General features: G+C 43.8%; 1 protein-coding gene across 1 annotated transcript in view; it reads left to right on the top strand.

Moving 5' to 3' along the window:
* VPS53 (VPS53 subunit of GARP complex) overlaps nucleotides 1-22748 on the top strand; it is a 947455-nt gene that overhangs the window by 541885 nt on the left and 382822 nt on the right. The window contains exon 10 of the mRNA XM_086954994.1: nucleotides 15492-15634. Within this exon, the coding sequence (XP_086811120.1) occupies nucleotides 15492-15634 (143 nt within the window). The remainder of the gene's footprint in view (nucleotides 1-15491; nucleotides 15635-22748) is intronic.

Here is a 22748-nt window from a genome sequence, read left to right as displayed (position 1 = left end):
CCAGCGGTCTGGGTTAACTTAAGCTTGTTTTTGGCTATTTGGGACGCCCATTCCATATTTTCAGTAAGAGTGACGCCCAAATAGTCAAATACAGAAACCCTCTCCAGTGCAATTCAATTTAGTTGGGGATTTGGTCGTGTTTTCTAAGAAGGGTTAACTACCATGAACTTGGTTTTCATGGTGTTAATCACCAGACCCCTCTTGTTACAAAAATGACAAACCTATCCAGTATCCTCTGGATACCCATCGGCGACTTGGACAACAAAAGAGTGTCATCAGCAAACATCAATGCTGGTACCTTTGAGTTTGCTAGCTTAGGGGCGTCATTGTCCTCAACCTCTGTAAGTTGTGCAATGAGTGTGTTGACAAAGAGGCACAACAGGGTCAGTGCGAGCACACAACCCTGTCTCACCCCTCTGTCAACTGGGAGTCTATTGGTTAGTTTTCCACCCCTGTCACATCTTACTTGGGCATAGGTGTCATCATGCAGCTTAATAAGCAGGTTGAGCAAGTAAGTCGGAATCCCCAGGTCTCTTAGCACCCCCCAAAGTTTAATTCTGGGCACCAAGTCAAAGGCCGTTTTCAGGTCAACAAAAATCAAATAGAGGCTGCCACCCTCTATTCATACCGTCTTCCAAGCGATGAGTTGAAATCTATATATTTGGTCCACGGTAGAGGTGTTTTTCCTGAAATCGGCTTGATGGGGGCCGATGATATCATTCTCTTGCAGCCAGCCCTGAATTCGATCTATAGTACCCTTGCAAACAGTTTTTGTATGACATTGTTCAAACTGATCGGTCTATAGTTTTTTTTTTTTTATAATAAACTTTATTCGGATTTTAAAGATCCATAAAAGCAGTACAGATAAAAAATCTTCAGTGAAATATAATTACAGATTACTTAAAAACAGCAAAAAGGAGTTTCGGTAATTTATACAGTACTATTATAATTAAAGGTTTTTCCTGTGTCCATATATACATTTCAGAAAGTTAAGAACATGGTAACATGTGGCTTCGGTATCCAGAAGCTGCAAGCTCAACATGGCTACTCGGCATTGTCTAAGACCCCAAGATTTTAAAAGAGTTAGTAACCAAAGTTTGCGGTGTTCCTGATAAAATTTGCAGAACAGAACAGTATGAAGGGTGGTTTGACCTGATATCCCATCGCATGGACATGGAAGTGGATTTGGGTCCCAAACGTTTGGCGTTGGGAAAGCTACCAGTTTGTGAAATATGTTCAGTCTGAATCTTATCAGGAGAAATCGTTCGAAGGTACCAATGTCAAGGTTTAAATAGGGCTGCATTAAAAGGGTAGATTGAACCATTATTGCGTGCTGCACCGACTGTTTCCCAGCTTCTATTTGTAGTCTTAGATTACCCAGATGGTCCAAGGCTCGTTTTTTAAAATTATTTTTTGAGAGTTCTCCAATTTTTTCGGGGTTTGAATAATATTTTTCTATTCCAAGGTCAAAGAGAAAGGTCCGGATATAGGCCAGCCATTTAATTTTTAAAACGTAGTCCAGAGACATTGCATCCGCCAGTATTGTTTTTGTAATGTCGTTTTTATCTGACGCCCAGATACGTCGCCAAAGGAGGAGTGGTTGAATTTTGGCAAGATCTTCGATATATGGTGCCCCCAATTCTAAGTGGCAGGCGTAAGTCGAGGAACTTTTGGGGGCGGATAAGAGGAATCTGAAAAACTTGTTTTCTGCAATTTGCAGAGAGGTGACATCCGTATGGCCCCATAGTCCTGCTCCATATAAAGCTGTAGATTGACATTTAGCTTTGTATATGGTTATCAATTCCCTGGGCGGACGTTTTCCTAGTTTTTGTGTAAACGACACCAATGCGGCTAATGCTCTTTTAAAACAATGTTTTCTGGCTTCTACTGCTGGTTTCCAGGAGAGTTTATTATCTATCATGACTCCCAGATAGCAGTATTCATTTGTAGAGTCTATTTTTTGGCTGCCAAGGTAGATGGAGTTTTGCTGTTTCCTCCCAACCCCAGCCTTCATTACGAAAGTCTTTTTTACGTTTATATGAAGGTCAAGGGTTCTCATGAACTGCGAATATCTATTAAGGGACCTTTGGAGTTCACGGGGGGTTTGTGCAAGGAGGACGGCGTCGTCCGCGTAGAGTAGAGCGGGGATCGGGCGATGTTTGGCCAGTGGAAGATCACGGGCACCCTTCAGGAGCTCGACCTCCAAGTTGTTGGTATAGAGGGAGAAAAGGAAGGGTGCCAGGACACATCCTTGTCTGACCCCACGCTCTACTCTAAAAGACGCCGTCAGTTCCCCCTTTGTCCCGTAGCGGACTCTTGCAGATGGATTGGAATAGAGTTCCCTTAAAAAGTTCAGGAGTGATGGATCTACCCCCATCTGTGCTAAAAGGGACCACAATTTTGTATGGGAGACGCAGTCGAAAGCCGCGGACAAATCTACGTAGGTCATGTAAAGTTTTGCTTTCTTTGCATGCACATATTTTCCAAAGATTATCGATAAATTTAGGGCTTGTTCCACAGTACCTAGTCCTTTTCTAAATCCAAATTGAAGGTCGGATAGGATGCCTCTCTCTTCCGCCCAGTCCTGAAGTCTTTCTAAAATCACTCTTCCTGCTATTTTTCCCAGTGAGTCCAGCAAAGAAATTGGGCGATAGCAGGCAGGGTCCATACGGTTACCTTTTTTAAATATCGGCACCATGATGGACCTTGTCCATGACTCCAGAATTCCTAATTTTGCCGTAGCGGTGCAGACCCTTGTTAAAATCGGTGCCCAAAGTTCTGTTTGGTGTTTAAAAAAGTCTGCCGGGACTCCGTCCGGCCCTGGAGCTTTTCCTTTTTTGGGTGAGTTCAATGCCACAAGAATCTCAGAGATTTCAAAATTTATGTCTATAGGGTATGGTAGGAATGTTTTTTCCTCCTCTTCCGTCTCTTGATCAGAGGTTGGTTTTTGGAAGATGCTGGTAAAGTGTGATACCCAAGTTGCAGCGTCTATAGCAGCTTCGATTTTTGGGCAAGTGTCGTCTGCCAAGAAAGGAGTTCTTATAATTCTCCAGAAGGCTTGAGAGTTTTTTTCTTGGGCACTGGTGTGGAGTTCATGCCACAGCGCTTGCTTCAGTTCCTCTTTCCTCTTTTTCCTAATTTTGTGATATTCACTTCTGAGGGTGGCTATTGTGCGGGGATCCCTTTCGTTTTTGTTTAAGGCTAGCTTCAATTTTGTATGAGCCTTAGTGCACTCTTGGTTGAACCAGCCTTTGGGCCGGGATGGACCGGATTTTTGTGTTTTTGTGAGTAAAACCTTTAGTTTGTCCATAATTTGGGCAAAGTTATTTAGAAGCTCCACGTCCTTAGTTGCTATGTCCAAACAAATTTTGATTTGGGGATAGACTGATCTTATTAACTCTTTGGTGAGTTCCTCTGGGTTTATCCTTCCCCATTTTATTGAGTACCCGTTTACTTTATCCATATTGATATTTTCCTGGGTCAATGCATTGGCTATTATTACTGGAGAACATTGTTGATAGTTTAGTGAGACTTCCAAGGTTAATATTGCATGGTCACTTTGAGGATTCGGTTTGACTTCAAAGTTTTTTATTCTTAGTTGTAAGGATGTTGATATAATTATGAAGTCTACCGTGGTTTTGTAGCCTCTTCCTATATAAGTAGGTGCAAGTGAGTTATCCCCATAGTCCAGAGTGTTTACTATCTGGAGATCCAGGTCGGATAGGAGATCATTCATTTGTCTACCGATTTTGTTATGCAAGAATTGGGTGAGTGAGAGGCCATCTTCTGTCACCATGCCAGGACATTTTCTTTTTGGTTGGGTACAGGCGTGAAGATTGAAGTCGCCTGCCCATATTATTGCGGCCGGGCCTCTTTCTCCTTGTTTCATTCTGAGAGTAGTTAATTTTTCGTGGAGGTGGGCCAGGACTCCCTCAAAGTCCAGTTCATCCAGGTTGTTATAAAAATTAATGATAACCATTGACTCTTTTTTCTGGAGGAAAAGACCAAAGATCTGCAAATTAGATGCCAGTTCTATAACCTTTATTTTAGCGTTTTGGATAGTGTTGGCTACATAGATGCACAGACCTCCCTTTGGTCTACCTGTGTGTCCCGACTGCGCGAGAGAGGAGTACGTTTTGTACCCCTGCAGGTGATGTTCTTGTAATGACCATGTCTCCTGTATGCATATTATTTGGTGATTATGCATGTGGTGCATGATTGTCCCATCCTCTATTTTTGTCCTTAGTCCAGCGATGTTCCACGAGATCAGGCTCAGGATTGTTGGACTGTCCCTTGAGCTTTTTACTCTTTTTGATTCGTTAAAGATCTCTGGGGCTGGAGGAATCTCTGGGTCTGGAGGGACTAATGGGGAGACCGTGGGTTCCGATAGGTCTGTGTGGATTTGGGAGTGTTCTTGTGGTTGTGGTAGTCAATCGACGCACTCCAAGGCGCTATACCTGTTTGCTAATTGTATGCCATTCCAGCTATCCCAACGTGTGGGGTCACTGTACTTTCTCCAGTGTTCCTGTCCACTCCATTCGTCCCTATCTCTGCCTTGGTGATTAAGGCCTAGTGGGTTGAATGGGGGAAACCGTCCTTGCCGCGGCTGCTGCCATAGGTGAGTGTTGTGTTGCGTGGATTGCTGGGGTTGCCACCACTGTTGGGTGGTATGATATGGGTATTGAGGAGGATGAGCAGGTGGTTGGGTAGCAAGGTGTATAGGTTGAGGAAGTTGGGCGGGTGGTTGCCACTGGAAAACTGATTGTTGTGGAATTTGTGGGAATCGTGGCAAGTGTGGGTGCTGCTGGTATTGATACATATTGTATTCAGAGGAATTTATAGGCCCAGTGTTTAATGGGAGTGCGGGAGAGGGAAAATTTTGCCTTGAAGATGGGGGTAGGAAATAGGACAAGGGAAGGGGATTTATTTGGGTGGCTGGTCCTCTGTTGGGTGAATTGCAGATATAATTTGATGCCCCTATCTCCCTAAATTTGATGCTGATGACATCTCCCGCTATTGCCTTCGTGCTTCTGCCAACCCAATCTCCTCTGCGTGCGGAGAAGATATCACCCCTGATGTGAGCGGGTAAGGGTTTGTGGAGTTGGAGCCACTGGGCGCATTTGTTCCTCAGCTCCGCGAAAGTTTCTCTTACACCCTCCTTCAGTGGGGGAACAGCTGTTAACACCACCACGAAGGGAGAAGCTTCCGGGGGTAAATTGATTATTTTGGGCCGAGACTGCTTGGTCTTCAGTTCTGGTGGTTTTTCTAGGGAGGGGGTCTCTGCTGGAATGGTGGTATTTCCTTTTGTTTGTCGGTTGTTTGTTTTAGTTTGACCTGCTGGACCTATTTGTGTAGCAGGGGGGAGATCTACCGCGACCGGAATGTCTTGGGGGGCATCTAGATTACTCCCTTTTTTAGCTAGGGGTTGTGTTACTGCCGCTTTTCTGGTTGGTGAAGTGTGAGGCTTGTTTGTTATACCTGTTATTTGTTTGAGACTAGATGGTTTTTTTGGGAGTATTTCCTTTGCCCCGTGCGTTGGAGCGGGACCATTCCCGCTTGCCTTACAACTGCATTTCGTATTGATTAGTGACGTAAGTCTGTCCAACTTTGATATTAGGGGTTTGATCTGTGCTGTAATATTAGCTTCGAGGTCTGATTTTAGGTCCATGACCATGTTTTCCACCCAACAGGGGATACCTGCCGAGGAGTTTGGGGTGGGCGTGATCAGATTATGATTCTTTGTTTTTGTTTTAGGTTTTTCCTTGATAATTGGCATAGCCTTAGGGAGGGTGGAGGTGTTTTTCCTTGTTTTTGTTGGTTCTAAGGTCGTTACTGGATCAGGTAGTAAGGGATTACTAATGGCACTCTGGTCTAATTTTTTCAGTCGGTGATTGGCAGGCTTCTAAGTCTGGGGTTGCTTCAAGGTCGACATATGATTGATCAGAGTCTGTTTGGGTTACGGATAAATCTACAGAATTTGGAACAGTCATCGTAGGAACGATAGTTAGTGGCAGTGGTAAAGAGCAATTATTAGCAACCTGGTGAGCAGGGGAATTTGCGGTGGCAAGTGAGCCGAGCGAGGATCGTTTGGCCTGCATGAGGTCCAAGGAGACTCTTTTCTCCAGTAGGATAATACTCTTATCAATGGTGTCGTTTACCCTGGATATGAAAAGGTCTATAGGACCGGTCACTTGTGTCACCAGTGTAGCTTTCTTAGACGTGCTTCTAGTTTTGGGACGCATCGTGATTCTCAGTGATGTACGTCAGAAGTCGTGGGGGCCTGCGGGAACGAAGTAAAGTACAGGGTGACAGGGCCGGGGCCGTCCTCTGCCGTCCTCGAACGGCCTCAAACGGCCCTGTCTTTGCCCAGTCTTCGCCCGTGCTGCGTCCCGCGCTGCGGGAGTAAGATGTTATTGAGTAGGGGGCGTAAAGGGCAGGGGGCGGGCCAGCAGGGAGAGCGGACCGGAAGCTCTTCCTTGGTCTTGCAGGGACTTCTGGGAAATGAAGTCCCCGCACACTCGCAGCCCCGCTGGTTCCTCGCGCCCCTTACCGCCTTGCCACCGGCGTCCTGCGTTGGTCCTTGAAGATGTTGCCTCTACCAGCGCCCACCAGCGAAGCGGCACCCGCGAAGCGGGTGCGGCGAGAGGTGGGCTGGGAGGCCGGTGCGCTGCTGGGCTGATAGGCTACAGCGTGAGTGATGCCTTCCGCTTCAAAAGTAAGTAAGTAGGTGTCCCACAGGGTAGAGGAAGAGGAGGGCTTTTAACTGGCTTTGATGGGCGGGGGGCGGGCCAGCAGGGAGAGCGGACCGGAAGCTCTTCCTTGGTCTTGCAGGGACTTCTGGGAAATGAAGTCCCCGCACACTCGCAGCCCCGCTGGTTCCTCGCGCCCCTTACCGCCTTGCCACCGGCGTCCTGCGTTGGTCCTTGAAGATGTTGCCTCTACCAGCGCCCACCAGCGAAGCGGCACCCGCGAAGCGGGTGCGGCGAGAGGTGGGCTGGGAGGCCGGTGCGCTGCTGGGCTGATAGGCTACAGCGTGAGTGATGCCTTCCGCTTCAAAAGTAAGTAAGTAGGTGTCCCACAGGGTAGAGGAAGAGGAGGGCTTTTAACTGGCTTTGATGGGCGGGGGGCGGGCCAGCAGGGAGAGCGGACCGGAAGCTCTTCCTTGGTCTTGCAGGGACTTCTGGGAAATGAAGTCCCCGCACACTCGCAGCCCCGCTGGTTCCTCGCGCCCCTTACCGCCTTGCCACCGGCGTCCTGCGTTGGTCCTTGAAGATGTTGCCTCTACCAGCGCCCACCAGCGAAGCGGCACCCGCGAAGCGGCACCCGCGAAGCGGGTGCGGCGAGAGGTGGGCTGGGAGGCCGGTGCGCTGCTGGGCTGATAGGCTACAGTATAGACAACAATTGGTCCTTGACATAAATTTATCATCAAGAAAAAATCATAGTACTTAAACCAGTTGACTACCTCTACGTTTCGACTGAATCGGTCGTTCTAGTAGTATAAAACAATACTAGCCCACAGCCTCAAAGATCATTTACAACAGATGCCCATGAATTGATCAAACCAAACAGAAGAATCAAATCAGGATAGTTAATTTAATGTAACATATGTCAATGTATAGACTGTCAAATGCAATTATATACAAATATTTACATAAATCATGAAGTAAAAAACTTTTTCTTAAAAAGCAGAGAGAGAAAAAAACGTGCACAGAGAAAGATAAAGTGTGTGCTCAAGTGAATGATCAAGAAAGATCAGAAAAAACAGTGTGAATCATTTATACAAAGAAGAACATTGAGCCTGTCCTATGTAATGCTTGTAAAAAATAATTCTTTTTTACTTTGCAGAACGCTATTTACAATTCCTTGGTCCTTAACATGAACCACTGGCAATGAGATCGCCAGACAAAGGAATGGGGTTGGACAAGGGGCGGGGGTTAGTAGGTACAGGCTCCCAAAGGGGAGTGTCGTCGACGTTTCGACCCAACCATGTAGTGGGTGGTTCAAGTCCTCAACAACGGGTCTTCATCAGGACGGTGAAAAATGGGGGAGTATCTCTCAGAGTGCACGTCAAGTTAAAAGTACGTCGGGCACCTGTAATGATAAATAAATGGCTGGGCTAAGTATAACTGTATAGTATCAAAATGGTCCACTAGTGACCTTTACGAAAAAGCACTCACCCTTCCGTGGTGCCTTTACATTACCAAAGTGCGACAATTGGTCCGCACTCCGAGTGTGACAGTATCCAAAATTATACTGTGGAATGAAGAGAAGAAAAAGAGGTAGCCATTAGTGCTACACATCATAATCCATACTTGGGTGAAAGTTTATTTCACAAAACGAAATCCTGAGTGTTGGCATTAAATGGCAAAACCCTAGCTAATGGTTACCACAGTTTAATTGCTTATCAGTAAGAATCAGGCTTCTAAGGAAATAGATAAACCTATTATCGTAAGTCCTCAGGCAGTGGTCACTCACCCAATGTATTCCACTAGTTGCTCATTCAATTGCACCATTTAAATTTGCACGTTGAATTTTTCACGAGCTGAAAAATAATAAGAGACAGAATGTCTCAAGATTAGAGAGCTGCCCGGGTTGAAGATGGTCGTGAGATCTATACTATGATTAAGCTGCCCGTTTTTGAATTAGAGCACATACCGTGTTGGCTCAGTCGGGCTGAAAGGAAAAGAATCTGTAGCTCCGTGTAGTCCGTGGCCAGCCTCTCGTCTGGATCCGCGTTATGGAATGCGGAAGCACCGGAGTAGGCTCGGAGCGGATGTGTTCATATCCTAGCAACCCGAGCGCCTGCGTCATGGCGTCGTCAGGGTTGCTAGGTAACAGGCCGTGTTCGCGTCTCCGCAGCTAACAGAAGACCTGCGAGTTCACGGAGTGATTATGTCAGCATGTGCACAATAAAAACTTGGGCTTTAAAGTTGTGCAACAAAGCAGTCATTTAGGATAGTGCGATATTCGTTCTTCAAACATGATTTACCGCGTGTTTGTAATTAGGAATAGATCAAATCGCCGACAATTGGCGCCTATTAAATTACTAAATGAATCCACATGTCAGGTTATTTTTATGTTGGTTGTTCTTCGAATCGATGGCCAGAAGATAGTGGCCGATACACACAATAAACAATACCAAAAATGACATTAAGAACATGTATATACGATTGTACATAATACATGGTGTAATGATATGACATATATTAAATATATATTATACCAGCTGCATAATGCACGAGACTAGTGTATGTGTCAAGTATATATTTAAACAGATATCCCAACTTATATAATGCCACAAAATCTTGGCCAGGGTGTGTGGATTAGGCATATAGCTAAACAAATAAGCATTACATCAAAAATGTTACCAATGGTGTATGGGAGTACTAATGCATTTACAACATATTTAGTATACAGTGGCTGAATTCATAGATGTAAATCACAGTTATTAATATAGAGGGTTCAGCCATTGTAAAGTGTTGCCATCTGTCTTGTTATTTCCTCATACTCATTGAGGCCTTTATTTACGGTATCAAATGTGTGCATCCATTTGCACTCTCGGACATTTAGACAGTTGGAAAAATTGCCACCTCTCACATTGACAGTGACCTTTTCTAACACCCAAAAGGCCTCAATGAGTATGAGGAAATAACAAGACAGGTGCGGCGAGAGGTGGGCTGGGAGGCCGGTGCGCTGCTGGGCTGATAGGCTACAGCGTGAGTGATGCCTTCCGCTTCAAAAGTAAGTAAGTAGGTGTCCCACAGGGTAGAGGAAGAGGAGGGCTTTTAACTGGCTTTGATGGGCGGGGGGCGGGCCAGCAGGGAGAGCGGACCGGAAGCTCTTCCTTGGTCTTGCAGGGACTTCTGGGAAATGAAGTCCCCGCACACTCGCAGCCCCGCTGGTTCCTCGCGCCCCTTACCGCCTTGCCACCGGCGTCCTGCGTTGGTCCTTGAAGATGTTGCCTCTACCAGCGCCCACCAGCGAAGCGGCACCCGCGAAGCGGCACCCGCGAAGCGGGTGCGGCGAGAGGTGGGCTGGGAGGCCGGTGCGCTGCTGGGCTGATAGGCTACAGTATAGACAACAATTGGTCCTTGACATAAATTTATCATCAAGAAAAAATCATAGTACTTAAACCAGTTGACTACCTCTACGTTTCGACTGAATCGGTCGTTCTAGTAGTATAAAACAATACTAGCCCACAGCCTCAAAGATCATTTACAACAGATGCCCATGAATTGATCAAACCAAACAGAAGAATCAAATCAGGATAGTTAATTTAATGTAACATATGTCAATGTATAGACTGTCAAATGCAATTATATACAAATATTTACATAAATCATGAAGTAAAAAACTTTTTCTTAAAAAGCAGAGAGAGAAAAAAACGTGCACAGAGAAAGATAAAGTGTGTGCTCAAGTGAATGATCAAGAAAGATCAGAAAAAACAGTGTGAATCATTTATACAAAGAAGAACATTGAGCCTGTCCTATGTAATGCTTGTAAAAAATAATTCTTTTTTACTTTGCAGAACGCTATTTACAATTCCTTGGTCCTTAACATGAACCACTGGCAATGAGATCGCCAGACAAAGGAATGGGGTTGGACAAGGGGCGGGGGTTAGTAGGTACAGGCTCCCAAAGGGGAGTGTCGTCGACGTTTCGACCCAACCATGTAGTGGGTGGTTCAAGTCCTCAACAACGGGTCTTCATCAGGACGGTGAAAAATGGGGGAGTATCTCTCAGAGTGCACGTCAAGTTAAAAGTACGTCGGGCACCTGTAATGATAAATAAATGGCTGGGCTAAGTATAACTGTATAGTATCAAAATGGTCCACTAGTGACCTTTACGAAAAAGCACTCACCCTTCCGTGGTGCCTTTACATTACCAAAGTGCGACAATTGGTCCGCACTCCGAGTGTGACAGTATCCAAAATTATACTGTGGAATGAAGAGAAGAAAAAGAGGTAGCCATTAGTGCTACACATCATAATCCATACTTGGGTGAAAGTTTATTTCACAAAACGAAATCCTGAGTGTTGGCATTAAATGGCAAAACCCTAGCTAATGGTTACCACAGTTTAATTGCTTATCAGTAAGAATCAGGCTTCTAAGGAAATAGATAAACCTATTATCGTAAGTCCTCAGGCAGTGGTCACTCACCCAATGTATTCCACTAGTTGCTCATTCAATTGCACCATTTAAATTTGCACGTTGAATTTTTCACGAGCTGAAAAATAATAAGAGACAGAATGTCTCAAGATTAGAGAGCTGCCCGGGTTGAAGATGGTCGTGAGATCTATACTATGATTAAGCTGCCCGTTTTTGAATTAGAGCACATACCGTGTTGGCTCAGTCGGGCTGAAAGGAAAAGAATCTGTAGCTCCGTGTAGTCCGTGGCCAGCCTCTCGTCTGGATCCGCGTTATGGAATGCGGAAGCACCGGAGTAGGCTCGGAGCGGATGTGTTCATATCCTAGCAACCCGAGCGCCTGCGTCATGGCGTCGTCAGGGTTGCTAGGTAACAGGCCGTGTTCGCGTCTCCGCAGCTAACAGAAGACCTGCGAGTTCACGGAGTGATTATGTCAGCATGTGCACAATAAAAACTTGGGCTTTAAAGTTGTGCAACAAAGCAGTCATTTAGGATAGTGCGATATTCGTTCTTCAAACATGATTTACCGCGTGTTTGTAATTAGGAATAGATCAAATCGCCGACAATTGGCGCCTATTAAATTACTAAATGAATCCACATGTCAGGTTATTTTTATGTTGGTTGTTCTTCGAATCGATGGCCAGAAGATAGTGGCCGATACACACAATAAACAATACCAAAAATGACATTAAGAACATGTATATACGATTGTACATAATACATGGTGTAATGATATGACATATATTAAATATATATTATACCAGCTGCATAATGCACGAGACTAGTGTATGTGTCAAGTATATATTTAAACAGATATCCCAACTTATATAATGCCACAAAATCTTGGCCAGGGTGTGTGGATTAGGCATATAGCTAAACAAATAAGCATTACATCAAAAATGTTACCAATGGTGTATGGGAGTACTAATGCATTTACAACATATTTAGTATACAGTGGCTGAATTCATAGATGTAAATCACAGTTATTAATATAGAGGGTTCAGCCATTGTAAAGTGTTGCCATCTGTCTTGTTATTTCCTCATACTCATTGAGGCCTTTATTTACGGTATCAAATGTGTGCATCCATTTGCACTCTCGGACATTTAGACAGTTGGAAAAATTGCCACCTCTCACATTGACAGTGACCTTTTCTAACACCCAAAAGGCCTCAATGAGTATGAGGAAATAACAAGACAGGTGGCAACACTTTACAATGGCTGAACCCTCTATATTAATAACTGTGATTTACATCTATGAATTCAGCCACTGTATACTAAATATGTTGTAAATGCATTAGTACTCCCATACACCATTGGTAACATTTTTGATGTAATGCTTATTTGTTTAGCTATATGCCTAATCCACACACCCTGGCCAAGATTTTGTGGCATTATATAAGTTGGGATATCTGTTTAAATATATACTTGACACATACACTAGTCTCGTGCATTATGCAGCTGGTATAATATATATTTAATATATGTCATATCATTACACCATGTATTATGTACAATCGTATATACATGTTCTTAATGTCATTTTTGGTATTGTTTATTGTGTGTATCGGCCACTATCTTCTGGCCATCGATTCGAAGAACAACCAACATAAAAATAACCTGACATGTGGATTCATTTAGTAATTTAATAGGCGCCAATTGTCGGCGATTTGATCTATTCCTAATTACAAACACGCGGTAAATCATGTTTGAAGAACGAATATCGCACTATCCTAAATGACTGCTTTGTTGCACAACTTTAAAGCCCAAGTTTTTATTGTGCACATGCTGACATAATCACTCCGTGAACTCGCAGGTCTTCTGTTAGCTGCGGAGACGCGAACACGGCCTGTTACCTAGCAACCCTGACGACGCCATGACGCAGGCGCTCGGGTTGCTAGGATATGAACACATCCGCTCCGAGCCTACTCCGGTGCTTCCGCATTCCATAACGCGGATCCAGACGAGAGGCTGGCCACGGACTACACGGAGCTACGGATTCTTTTCCTTTCAGCCCGACTGAGCCAACACGGTATGTGCTCTAATTCAAAAACGGGCAGCTTAATCATAGTATAGATCTCACGACCATCTTCAACCCGGGCAGCTCTCTAATCTTGAGACATTCTGTCTCTTATTATTTTTCAGCTCGTGAAAAATTCAACGTGCAAATTTAAATGGTGCAATTGAATGAGCAACTAGTGGAATACATTGGGTGAGTGACCACTGCCTGAGGACTTACGATAATAGGTTTATCTATTTCCTTAGAAGCCTGATTCTTACTGATAAGCAATTAAACTGTGGTAACCATTAGCTAGGGTTTTGCCATTTAATGCCAACACTCAGGATTTCGTTTTGTGAAATAAACTTTCACCCAAGTATGGATTATGATGTGTAGCACTAATGGCTACCTCTTTTTCTTCTCTTCATTCCACAGTATAATTTTGGATACTGTCACACTCGGAGTGCGGACCAATTGTCGCACTTTGGTAATGTAAAGGCACCACGGAAGGGTGAGTGCTTTTTCGTAAAGGTCACTAGTGGACCATTTTGATACTATACAGTTATACTTAGCCCAGCCATTTATTTATCATTACAGGTGCCCGACGTACTTTTAACTTGACGTGCACTCTGAGAGATACTCCCCCATTTTTCACCGTCCTGATGAAGACCCGTTGTTGAGGACTTGAACCACCTACTACATGGTTGGGTCGAAACGTCGACGACACTCCCCTTTGGGAGCCTGTACCTACTAACCCCCGCCCCTTGTCCAACCCCATTCCTTTGTCTGGCGATCTCATTGCCAGTGGTTCATGTTAAGGACCAAGGAATTGTAAATAGCGTTCTGCAAAGTAAAAAAGAATTATTTTTTACAAGCATTACATAGGACAGGCTCAATGTTCTTCTTTGTATAAATGATTCACACTGTTTTTTCTGATCTTTCTTGATCATTCACTTGAGCACACACTTTATCTTTCTCTGTGCACGGTTTTTTCTCTCTCTGCTTTTTAAGAAAAAGTTTTTTACTTCATGATTTATGTAAATATTTGTATATAATTGCATTTGACAGTCTATACATTGACATATGTTACATTAAATTAACTATCCTGATTTGATTCTTCTGTTTGGTTTGATCAATTCATGGGCATCTGTTGTAAATGATCTTTGAGGCTGTGGGCTAGTATTGTTTTATACTACTAGAACGACCGATTCAGTCGAAACGTAGAGGTAGTCAACTGGTTTAAGTACTATGATTTTTTCTTGATGATAAATTTATGTCAAGGACCAATTGTTGTCTATACTGCTAAATACCCAGGTCCTTGGACTTTAGTGGGTCAACCCCTGTTATATAACAGGGCTGATAGGCTACAGCGTGAGTGATGCCTTCCGCTTCAAAAGTAAGTAAGTAGGTCTATAGTTTGCAGGGAGTAGGGGACAGCCCTTTTGAAAAACGGGGCCCATTTCTGCCCCAGCCCAGGTATCAGGGATTGGCATGCCATTCATAATGGCCCTAAATAGCATCCACAAATAAGGAACCCCAGATGGTTGGTTCCTACCGAAATAAATCCCCTGGCAACTTGTCTAAACCAGGTGCTTTGCCTGCTGGAAGTTTCTCAATTGCCGAGATGACCTCTCAGAGGGTTATCCCAACAGCCACCTCAACCACATGTCTAGGGGCAGTAGCAGATGAGTCCTCTACGCAACCGCTATCTGCACCCAAGTGGCCTAGGGGAACTCTATAATTAATATATTGTGGGGTCAAGTCGAAATCTACTGCATACAATGCCCGAAAATGATCGGCCCACAGTTCTGTTGGTATGTTTGGTTCAACAACTGGGTTACCCTTGCTACTGCCAGTTCTAACTATGGCCCAAAATTCTTTCATGTCCCGGTTAAGTAGGGCGGTTTTAATGTCCACCCATTTATTTTCTTCCCAGGACTGCTTTGCACTACAAACAGCTTCTTTGTATTGAGCCCTCCTAATTTTAGTTAGTGGCTTGTTTTTTCCTTTAATGGCCGCTAACAGCGCACGTTTGGCCTTACAGCAACTATCATTAAACCACGTGTCCACTGTTTCGCTGTTACAAAGAACTCTCCTATTCATTGGCTCGGTTCTCAACCTACAGTTATAGGGGTAATATCAGCCTCCCACCAGAAGTATCTATTCGGGACATAATAGGCAGATTAAAAGGAGAGTATCTTTCTTGGCAGGGAGAGGGGTGGTGTGTCTGTGTGTGTGTTTTGTTTTTAGTGGAAGCTAATAAAACCCTAATCATGTACCTCATAACAAGATCAGCTGGTGTTTGTTTTCTATCACTATGCTTCATGTTTGGGTCTCTTATGTTTTCAAGGTGGCCTGGCTGGATAAAATTGACAGGCGGTACGCCTGGATTAAGCGTCAGCTGGTGGACTACGAAGAGAAGTATGGCCGCATGTTTCCGGCAGAGTGGTGCATGACTGAGAGAATCGCTGTTGAGTTCTGCACCATTACAAGGTGAGTGAGCGGGTTTATGAGGTCACTCTGAGGAACTTCATTCGCATTAGTGTAAGCTACTGATGCATTTCAATTACTTATAATATTAGACAAGCATAGCACAGCTAGGAGAACAAGGGCTGTCCTATGGATGCTACCTAACTCAGTAATGAAACTTGAGGGGGCCCCCTGCAAAGTGCATATAGGGTGCCCCGCATGCTCCGGATCCAGACACAAAGTTTTTATCCCGCCCGTGCAGAGTGCCAGATGGACGCCGTAACCTTAATCTATGAAATTACAACTAAATTTTCATGATGTTTACTGTAAGCTCCCGTCTGCAGGTCTGTGGTAGACCGAGTATGCAACATGAGTATGTGTGTCTAGCATGCAAGAAATGGAAACACTAAAAGAGAACGAGGACTAATCCCGCAGTAGCTAGAGCCAAGTACTGAAAGCCTGAGCTGCTACGCTTGGGGATAACTCTGATATTCCCAAACGCTAAATTATAATATAATATACACATACAAAGGAGACAACAGAATAATAGAGAAGTAGAAACCCTAAATGCACAGGAAGAAGTGAATCTAACTATCTGTGAGAGGCTTCTACTAAAAGGACCAGGCTAAAGCTAAAGGCAGCTCAGAAAGGGAACTAAAATGGGAATGCAAGGTGCTTGCTAAACATTGCGAACCACAATCAAAGGGTTAACAGGATGCTCATGAAGAAAGGTACAGAAATCAATTAACCCACACATATGCCTATAACTCCTTCTTAGTGACTGCATATCTTCTCTCGGCGTCACTATACTTGATGCAAACGCAACATTCCACTCTACCTTCCCACATGCATCTACAATAATTATGCACTCTTTGTTCATGCAGAAAGGTTTCTAAGTGGGAGCTCTCACAATTTCCATTTCATCTTGCTCAAACCCCTTTTTTTGATAGGTCTAAACATTTAAATTCGGCATTCTTTCTTGTCAGTTCTCTTAAATGCTCCATTTTAGTTGCAAAATCCTTAATAAATTTGCTATGATACTCACACAAACCAGCAAATGCTAGATGTTTCTCCTTGTTACGCGGTGCCAGTACCTTGATGTTAGTGTCAACTACTGACTTATTGGGCACCATCCCTTCACCAGACAAGTATTCCGCAAATATTCTACAGGAAATAATTTACATTTGGTGCCTTTCAAGATCAGTTAATTTTTCTTCAACGTTTTACATACATCCCAGACTGGATCCAGAAGCTTTTTCACAGTACCTCTCTCCCAGGTGGTGGTGTAGTGCGGCTCTGTACAAACGCCTTTCTGCTCTAGAAGTGATGTGCAGAACCTAAACAGGTCCCAACCCTGTACGCTAACGTCAGTTGCTTTCGGGACTCTTCACTCCCTCAAACATAAAGTACCAAAAGCAAATTGAAACATGAGTGTATTGATTCCTAGTCTTGGGATCTTATTAATGGGTATAGTCCAATCACAGAGCGGGGAGGAAGGGAGGTTTGGTGATGAATCTGTGGCAGACTCTACCAGAAAGAGCGTTACCGATTATAAGTAACTTGTTCTTCTGAGAGACCTCCAGCTTTTGAATAGATACCAAAGCAGTACCTATGGGAATTTGCTTTTGAATGGACTGTTGATCCGAGTGTGCTAAGTGCCTGTCTCTGTGGACTTGATTTCCCAGACAATAGTGCTTTGTGAATGAGTGGAGGGAGGCACACGTAGCTGCCTGGCAGATGTCTAGTACAGGGACTCTATATGGTAACCCAGTCGTAGCAGCTTAGGCCCTGATGGAGTGGACTTGCAAGCCTTCTGGTGGCTGTTTCTTTGGCAGTGCGTAGAAGATCTTAATGCATAGCACAGTCCAGTGTTAGATGGTACACTTCTGCACATCCTTGCCTTTTTTCGCTTCGGCGATCTCCACAAAGAGCTGATTATCCACCTGGCAGTCTTTGGTACGATATTTGTAGAAACTGAGCACCCTTTTGGTATCCAAGCGATGAGTCTCTCCTACTCCTTAGAGAGATCAGGCTAGTACACCGGCATGAAGATGGTTTGACCAATGTAGAATGGCGTCACAACATTCAGTAGAAAGGAGGTTCTAGATCGCTGAACAAGCTTATCAGGGAAAAAGTTGGTATATTGTAGATGAACACACAGAGCCTGAAGTCACTCACGCCGCGAAGATATATGATATGATATTCAAAAGGTGGCGAATATATGGCTAGCTAGAGTCTCTATCAGAAAGAGCTTAACCAAATGTAAGTAACTTGTTCTATAGGCTGCTTGCTTCTAGAGTTCAAAATTATCCTCGGCTTACATCAGACCCTCTAACCCAAAACATTCACAGCCTTCATTGTAAAATACAACTTGACTTGTGTTTCTCTTCCCTTGAACTCTAGTACCACACTTTCATAACTAATGATGTCAATGGTGGATCCATCACAACTTTCTGCTAAGATATCGGACTTCTTTAGTTCACCTAACTCCAATACATTTGCGAACGTCTCCAATAAATACCTTTTAGTAATTATTGTCCATGGAGAGCCTGAATCTGCCATAGCTCTCAATTCTGTGCCCAGGATATAGGTGGACACATACCCTCCTGATTTTTTTTTGTTTACCCATGCCAAAATTCTGAATAGCCAAACCAATGCTTTTATTGTTTTCATCTGCCTTGCCACACTCACAGAAGCACCTCCCTACCTTCATTCACACAAGAAAGTTTACCTTTGTGTGGCACCGTATTATTTTTTTAGATCTTTACACGAGCAAAATGTTCAGTGCGGCCACACGTCTTGTTCTCCTTGCCAATTGCAGGACACTGAAGGAAAGAGGCAGTATGACTAAAACTGCTACACCTATAGCACACTACCGATCTCTCCATCTTTCTATTCAAAGAAGAAACATTAGTGTGAGAATTACTACTATTCAAACAACACACATCCGCCCCAGAACTTGCACTCTAGTTGTTCTGCTCAGACAACATCCACTTCTCAGAATGTTCAATCTCTTCAGTTACAGCAATTAAATCTTGCAATTTGGTATCACCCTTAACCCACAGCTGTTCTTGGATTTTCTTACTCTTAACACGTGCATGTAGTTTGATCTCCTATCATCTCATTAGTGATGGATCCAAAATTGTGATTCATCGAAAGATCCCTTAATGTAAGAAATTCATCCAAAATGCTCCTTCCTTTTGTATAACGTTTAAACCTAATCAACGCTATAGTAGAGTGGTAGCTGTCTCTTTGTTTTTTCTCTGTGAAAGGTACCACCTCTAGTATTAGGCCTGCAAGCTTTGTTTCCATAGCTTGGAGTGCGCAGTTCATCTATATTTTTACCTCTGTGATTACATCTACTTATTGAAAATATATCTACTGCAGAGCTACATATTTGTAGAGTTAGGAATAGGAAATCTCGATTGGTTTACTTGTTGATATATATTTTTTTATATTGTATTCTGTCCATTCGATATTCAGGGGTTGTAATCAGGGTGCACACCCACTGAGTGTTTTTCCTGTAACATTGTATCTGTTCTTTCCTAAGTTAAAAATGTATTTTGCATCTTTTAGGATACTTATTGAGCCCCCATCTGATCTTGTTGCTACCCCACCCTTTACCACACAACTATATGTACTGCAAATCCATATTTCGTGGTGCTGTAGGTATGTTCACCTGACCTTCTAATCACGGTAAAACTGTTGACTAACTTCTGCTTACAATAACCCAATGACTATCACCACCGCGTCCCAATGCCACTCAACAGCAGGCACCAATGTAATTCCGCCTAACTACAAACTAGACACCAGTCCAAATGGGTATGAGTGTTAGCCCTCAAATCTAGAGCGAAGAGCAATTCAACCTTTCTCCCTGTTCCCTAAAACACCAATAACTACCACTCCACTATTATGGGCTATTGTCTATAACTTTAATAATAATCTAATCCGTTATCCAGATCTGTTCTCTCGAACTCTACATTGCTTTCAGGAGGCGATTAGCCCAGATTGCCCCTTTTGAAGGTAGTGCACTGCTATGCCAGTTAGCAATCACCAACTGTCCTGCAGCATGTCTGATTGTCTCTAGCAGCATAGGTATAGTTCAGGGGTCACCATTCAGTCAATTGCAAGTGTAGCTTCCAGACACCTTCAGAGTAGCTGGCAGTCTGAGTTCATTTTCAAATAAGCACAGGGTCACATTTTCCTTTTAAGGTTGGGGAATGGCTGTGTTTATTTAACATTATTATTATTAGACTGCAGATAGAAGAGCCTGATAATGAGGAGTGCTCATCCAGATTTATGACTCAAACTGGGACACTTAAGGACTGAGGTATTTAGATTAAAGTCCCAGCTAACTCAGTATTGGAGCTGAGAACAAATGATGTTTCTGAATGTTTTTAAATGGGAAAAAATGTAAATTGAAAGTTAACTTCATGGTTAGGTTAACTCTTCATTTGAATGACATCTTAATCTTATCTTTAAATTGCTCTCATTTAAAAGAATGGCTCTGTTTTTCTGTTATAAATACATCACTGTGTCTGCAGCCCATTGGGAGCAAGGTGCTTGAGGTTTGTAAATGTGACACTTGGAAGTGGGAGAAATTGTAAATGAGTTTCTTGGAATCCATATAGCCAACAAAGTTAACTGTTAAGTTAAAAATGTTCCAGTGTTAAAGTGCCACCTTTACACATAGCAGACATTGTGCTCCCAGTGGCTGGTAGTCATGGTACCATATTTACAACTACAACTCCAAAATACAGCCATTATTTTAAGTGGGAGAAATTTATAAGGCAGAAAAATGTTCCATATTGTGAATACTTTTGCAAAATATTTTTCTGCACTTTAAATTTCTCCTGTTTTATAAAATGGTTCTATACATGTAACCGTACCACTTATGGTGAAAGGTTTGTCGTACGCCACAAGTACATACGACACAGGCTCTTAGTCACCCATACACATATATATTTCATTCGTACACACGTTTATAAGTCCCCGAAGACCACACTCTCACTGACACACATGGCATCCCTTTCATAGTGTCCGATATCAAAGTATTTCTGTTCAAACCATAGTATCTAGCTCTATGGGCATTAGGCTTAAAGTCAGTGAAGCTGGGCGTGGGGGCATCTGGTAACATGCTCAAGTTGCTTAGCATTCAGCAGCTCGCAATGGCTTTCACTGATCAGCAGTAGCTCTCATTACAGAAAAGATTGGAGAACCCTAGTTTAGATAGTTGTTGGAAGATCAGCTATGTTCAGTTCCTTCCTATTCACTGTCCGGGCTTTGATTCTTAACTTCATTTTCCAGATCTTGTATGGATATATTCTGGTCTCAGTAGAGCATAATTACAATATTGAAATTCAGGTGTTTGGTCTCATCATTTCATTGTTCCAAATAATTCACGCATCAGAGTTATTACTTATTAGCTCCATGTCCTCGCCACCAGATTTAGATGTCTGTCTCTCCAGGAGTTGTGGGTCTTTTGGTTCTTATGGCCTTACCAACTATGTTCCTGCGTAAATAGCTCTGGCTTTTACCGTGTATCCTTTGAGATGCTTTGTCCTACATCTCTAGCCAAGGCTCCACTTCCTTAGGTGTATCAATGACGTTGCCCTCTCAGTTTGTTATTACTCATAGGTGAGTTGGATATAACAACATGTATTTCAGGTTTAATGCCTTCAAGCTTTGTACTTTTTTCATAAAGTCAGGGAAGATAGCAATTGCGTGATTTTCGTTGTGGGGGCGTCTTCAGGTCATGCTTCTTGTAGGATGCCGTCTCTCTTTCTGTAATTGAGGAATCTGATGCCGAGTGCTCTCTGGGAGCCTCCCACTGGGGTCTGGGCCAGGTCTCTCTTCGTTTTTCGACTGGGAACATGGTTGAGATGCCCTAGGGTTTGAGGCCATGTGAGATCTATTGTTCAAGGAATAATTGACGTTTCTTCTGATCTCTCGGGATGCATTTGTAGCTGCCATTATCATCTTCCACCCTATCGTCCAGGCCTTTAGTTAGGGCAGTCAGTTTGGACATTCTTTACCTCAAGGTGGCAACTTCAAGTTTTAATCCTTTGATATTGTCTTCAGTTGTTTGAACCCCTCTCCTTCATTTCCCTCGAGTCTGTGCGGAACAGACTGGCTTCAACTGTCAATGAATCTATTTTTTTTTTTGTAGTGCGCCTCTTCCATTTGGAAGGGTTAGAAGTAAAGCAGTCAAAGTTGGTTCATCACGATGAACAGTTGGGTCAGATGGCAGAAGGTTGCTTGTTTGCCATGTTCCTCACAGACATTGATGAGGAGTTGTACTTGGGTGATAGAATTACCTTGCAAAGGTTGAGCCATCAGCAATGTGGATTTTCAGTACTTTTCAGTCACAATTGTCTGATGCGTTCTCGTAACTACACGGAACACTACTTCAATTCATTGTGTGTAATGGGGAACCGCTCTCCCACAATGCACACAAAGGCCAGCACAGCAGCAGGAATCATTGGAAGATGTGTGCCGGGGTACCACCCTTCCCACTATGTCATGTATTAGGACAGAGCATAGAGACTTCACCAATGTAGTTCTTCCATAGTCTTTTTCAGAAACAAAGATCAGAATGTAGCCATTGCACTTGGATTCAGTTATCTTTGGCAGGGTCTTCTGTCACTAGAGGGCCCTCAAACTGCAGCCCCAGCGCATTGAAGCCATCCTAGTATATAGATTGCAGGGAAGCAGCATTCTCTGCGGAGACCGGCTGTCCTCCAGAAAGGCAGAGTTATTTTTGAGGTTGTGTGTAGGCGACCAGTGCCACCAACCAGGGCCCTACCGTTCTCTCTTCACAGTAGGCCACCTGTCCACTTCTGGATTCAAACACTGGCCCTCAAGCTTCACAATGCAGACACGGCCATGCTCGCCCAACCCCCTGCAACCAGGGGGGCCTGGCCATGCGGCCCCACGAATCATCTCCATCTGCAACAGGCCTTCAGCTTGGCCTCCCGAGGCAGATCAGGGTGAGGGATAGGGCGGCCACAGGTCCTGCTAAACCTGGCCGATGTGTGTCTCTGGGGCCTGCAAGAACCCCGAATCTCAAAAGTGCCTTTCTCTACCGCCAGGACTGCAGGACCAATCAATTGCCAAGGGGTCTGGACCGCACAGTCCT

Source organism: Lissotriton vulgaris, chromosome 2_1 (genome assembly GCF_964263255.1).
Source record: "Lissotriton vulgaris chromosome 2_1, aLisVul1.2, whole genome shotgun sequence".
In the NCBI taxonomy this organism is placed as follows: domain Eukaryota; kingdom Metazoa; phylum Chordata; class Amphibia; order Caudata; family Salamandridae; genus Lissotriton; species Lissotriton vulgaris.
This window is presented reverse-complemented; position numbering and strand designations above follow the sequence as displayed.